The sequence below is a fragment of the Haplochromis burtoni genome, unplaced genomic scaffold (genome assembly GCF_018398535.1).
Source record: "Haplochromis burtoni strain Fernald_Lab_line unplaced genomic scaffold, NCSU_Asbu1 Contig_1988, whole genome shotgun sequence".
NCBI classification, from domain to species: Eukaryota; Metazoa; Chordata; class Actinopteri; order Cichliformes; family Cichlidae; genus Haplochromis; species Haplochromis burtoni.
This window is the reverse complement of record NW_024584349.1, coordinates 9,280-13,580: the sequence shown is the minus strand read 5'-3', so window position 1 is coordinate 13,580 and position 4,301 is coordinate 9,280. Positions and strand designations below refer to the sequence as shown.

Sequence of the window (4,301 nt, the reverse complement as noted above, 5' to 3'; positions counted from 1 at the left end):
AGTGTTCATCAGTTGTATGCATTCACATAGAATGTTATCACAAGTGGGCCCCATGTTATTGCACCTTCACAGTGGACCCATCGTAGACTGGAAGATCTCCAGACAGCCTACTTTAAGGGAGGTGACAGGTGGTTGTGATTTTTCTCTGAGGTCAAGGATGAGCTGGACTGAAGGTATAGGGATACGTGATGTCCTGTGGAATGTTCTTTGTTTGAGAGTGTCTGTGAGGGTAGCGGCAAAACTTAAGAGATGATCCTTGTGTTGACTGGGATGTTCCCACCCAAATTGTAATGTGTTTATTAAACACACTTCAAACCCAGCTCACAGGGTATGTTGCAGCGAGTTTTCTAAAATTTCCATAACAGTTCGGCCTTGATGAGCAGGATTTCTCAGGTGAGTTTTGATGAATCACAGGCACGTGGTGACTGGCCATCCTGAGGGAATATTGCCTCAGTCCCATCGTTCTTTTGTTTGCACAAAAGGGGGAACCGCGACATGTGCTTCAGTGACTCACACATGTAGGACGTTTTAATGAACTAGGAGAGAGACTGCAAAGAATTTGCAATGGAAGTGGAAACACCACTATGATTCTTAGTGTTTTGTTAACCCCTGTTTAAAGGACAGAAATTGAGTTTTCTTCTCCAAGCATTTTGTGTCGCCTTAAATCTCACAAGAATGACAGTGGAGGTCTGCCTGTCTTTAAATGAGGAGTAAGAGCTGCCTCAGCCAGATTCCGCCCCCCACTCTATGGCTGTATTCCAATTCAAAAGAGGTGTCAAAATCCATAGGATGCATCCTCTTGAGGACACATCCTACAAATGTACTTCAAATGCGGCCTCAAGAGGATGCAGCCCATGAATTTGGACATCCCCAGAGTCTGCAGCTTTGAAAGCAGGATTTGAAGGCCGATTATGTCACGTGATGAAGGGTTTCCAAATTCAAAGGCTGCTCCAAATGTGGCCGAAAATTCGTCCTTCATTTACCTGCATTTGAAGGATGGGTCATATTCAACCTATTACAAAATTCATAGCACAGTGGTAAGAAAAACAGCGAATGGTTGATGTGGGGCACCCAAAGAGTAAACTTTTAAAAGTAGGGCTGGGCCATATCATACCGTTCACGGTAATACCGGTATAATGTTGGGCAGCGATAAAAAAAAAAAAATGAAATACCGCGATAAAATATGGGTAAAACATGCATGCACATTGCCTTTGTTTTCATATTCACATCGTCACCGCTGGAAAAAGCACAGCGGTGACGGAGAATGAGAAGGGCAAAAGCGGATTGTTGAATGAAACGGATGAACCAGAATTGGTTTGTAAAAATGTTGCAACTTCAGTGGTGTGGAACTGGTTTAGCTTTCGTCCATTAGATACACAACAAAGCACTATTTTTGGTAGAGTGTGCTAGCGGACCGTCGTTATTACCGTGTTTTTTGGAAAATACAACACAACACTGAAATCAATCCTTTGATTTTTCTGAAAATCGAATGTGCCCCTTATAATCCCTTATAATGCCTTATGTATGAATTCTGATTGTGTTTACTGACCTTGAAATGATTTTATGTGGTAAGACTCCCCAAAGCTGGTGCCAGGAGTCCAGCAGTCCACCTAAACGATATCGCTAACGATAGCGTAAAATGAAACGATAGACGTTTTTATATCGTCATCTGAAATATATCGTTATATCGAACATCCCTACCTCCACCTCCAAAGAAATGTCAGAAAGAGTCCGAACCACAAAAGAAGCACGTATTCTCGGAAAATTGGTTCCAGGAGGTGAGCTGGCTTCAAACAAATGATGAACGCACAGAGATGTGATGCAGAATGTGCCGTGAAAATCCCACTCTAGCGGACAAAAACACTGCCTTTTATATGGACGCAAACGCGCGTTGCAACTTCTTATCTGGTGCGCGTCTTTTATTTTGACAGCGAATGCGCACATGCGGACCACTTATGTGCACCCGTGTAAATAACATAATGTTCTGCCGGGTGTGTTGTTGGTTTTCTCTCGATTTCTGAGTCGACAAGCGCCTTTGTTACTGGGACCAGTCATTTTAAGAAAGGCCCCCATTAGAACCCATGAGAAATGCAAGAAATGCATTATTGCTCAGTCTGCAATATCTTTCCCAGAACAAACACCAATTGCAAATAACATACTAAAAATAAACCTGAAAAATCTGTTTAGAACAGCGTACTATGTTGCAAAGAGTGAACTACCACTGGCACAATTTAGCAGTCTTTGCAAACTTCAAAAAGCAAATGGCCTAGATCTTGGTTCCACTTGCCTCTTACCCGTGACTTCAGTGGAAATTTCAAATTCGGGATCTGACACAGACTGATTAATGTTCTACAGTTCTTACAAGTTCATAGATGATGATTGTAATTTTTATACAATGTTGTAATTTGGGTTTCAAAATTTTTTTGATTAATGTTTCTGTTACAATATTATACTTTAATGTATAATATTGTAAAGGAAACAAAACAGGAAACAAAACATCAATCAAAAAATTGCTCTCTTTTTTATTCGGGCTACTTAAATTTATTCTGGGCTACCAAAAACGGAAGAGTCCCTGCCCGAAGGGCTACCAGGGATTTTGAAATTTTGTGAGCCCTGATGTCACCTAAAAGGTAAACCTGTTTCTCCATCACCTGTTCAGCTCTGATGATTCAGTAAGGACATCTCCTGGTTTCAGCTTCATGTTTCCCTCTCACCACATATCCAAACCGATGTCATGACCAGCTTTTACAGCTGTGGCACCAGCAAACATCAACTGATACTAGAAAGTAATATTAAATAAATTCTAACAACAGCTGATCAAGCTTAACCCTTAGATGCACCCCCACGGGTTGTTTTTCTTCAAAATCTTTAAAATGAAAAGTTGTAATATATTCATATTCCAGGTATTCCTCATAAAATATGTTTGTAACATGAGGCCATTTGCATTTTTTTTTCATTAATTTAAAGAAAAGGCTGTTTTTGTATCACTACCCCACTCTTCCACAAGTGGGGTCAAAAATGACCCCAAGCAGTTCCTATGGAAACTTTCATTCTAAGCAACTCTGACTTACACTTCTTAAGGATCAGGAATTAATTTTTACACAGTAACATATATGATTTATAGCTAGGGCTGCACATTAATGGTCTGCAGGTGCACATTGGCTGTCAAAAAAAAAAGTATTCCCAGAAATTCTGAGAATATGCGCTTCTTTTGCGGTGGAGGAACACCAAAGTAATTGCTTACAGAGCTTGCTTCTTCAACATCTTCAAGAGTTCTGACCAAATGTCTGTCCTCCTCCAGAACATCTTATGTACGCAAACGAGCATTCCAACTTCTTATCTGGTACGCGTCTTTTATTTTGACACCGAATGCGCACCTGCGGACCACTTAAGTGCAGCCCTGTTTATAGTTTTCTGTGCATTTCAAACATTGTACTTTCTGATGGGTTTTTTTTTTAATATCTAAAGTAACATGGCTGCTATGAGACCAGCTAGGATCCCTGTGGACCTTTCCCTACAAATGATCCAAGATGGATGGGATGAAGAGCCCATCGGAGGCACTGACTCGGACATCTCAGATATAGAGGACCCAGACTATTGTCCCCCCCACTGAACAAGGCCAGTCAGACACAGAGGAGTCCTCAGATGAGTCCTCTGAAGAGGAAATGGATATTGAGTCCAACAGAATGAGCCCCTCTTACTGCTCTAGCTACAATATTCTGAATTAGTCAGCCAGGGCTTGCACCTGGGTTTAGTACTGTCTCCCCAATAGATGTATGGAAGATGTTCATGTCTGATAATATAATAGAAGAGGTGCTGATATGCACAAACATGGAGGCACAAAGAGTAGCCACAGACAGGGGAAAACAGTGGAAAAATGTAATCAAACATAAGCTGGCTTCAAAGATTTGAAGATGTTCGCCCGTCTTGCACTTTGATGACAAGAGGACCAGAGCCTACCAACTGAAAACAAACCACGTGGCAGCTTTCCTTTCTACATATGGGGCCTGTTCCTGGTCAACTGCAGGCAGAAATTCATGCAAGTGATTGTGTTACAGCGGATGAACAACTTGTACCTTTCAGAGGGAAGACCCAGCTTCTGCAGTATATGCAGAGCAAGCATACAAAAGTGATAGAAGTGATACAAAAACTCCAATTTCTTAAAATTAATGAAAAAATAAATAAAAATGTAACGGGCCTCATGTCACAAACATGTTTTATGAGGAATACCTCAAATATGAAAATATTACAACTCTTCGTTTTAAAGATTTTGAAGAATAACAACCGAGTTTATAGCAAAA

The 4,301-nt window shown here is 40.9% G+C and overlaps 1 protein-coding gene across 5 annotated transcripts in view; it reads right to left on the bottom strand.

Annotated features, from left to right (window-relative positions):
- LOC102299396 (zinc finger protein 665-like) overlaps positions 1 to 4,301 on the bottom strand; it is a 17,678-nt gene that overhangs the window by 4,105 nt on the left and 9,272 nt on the right. Inside the window, exon 2 of one of the 5 annotated variants that reach the window (XM_042217445.1) lies at positions 413 to 416. The exons of 3 other annotated variants lie outside the window; for them this stretch is intronic. In XM_042217445.1, coding sequence (XP_042073379.1) covers positions 413 to 416 — 4 coding nt within the window. Of the gene's footprint in view, positions 1 to 412; positions 417 to 1,864; positions 1,870 to 4,301 lie in introns of all 5 variants that reach the window. One more of the 5 variants, XM_042217446.1, reaches the window with a different exon arrangement.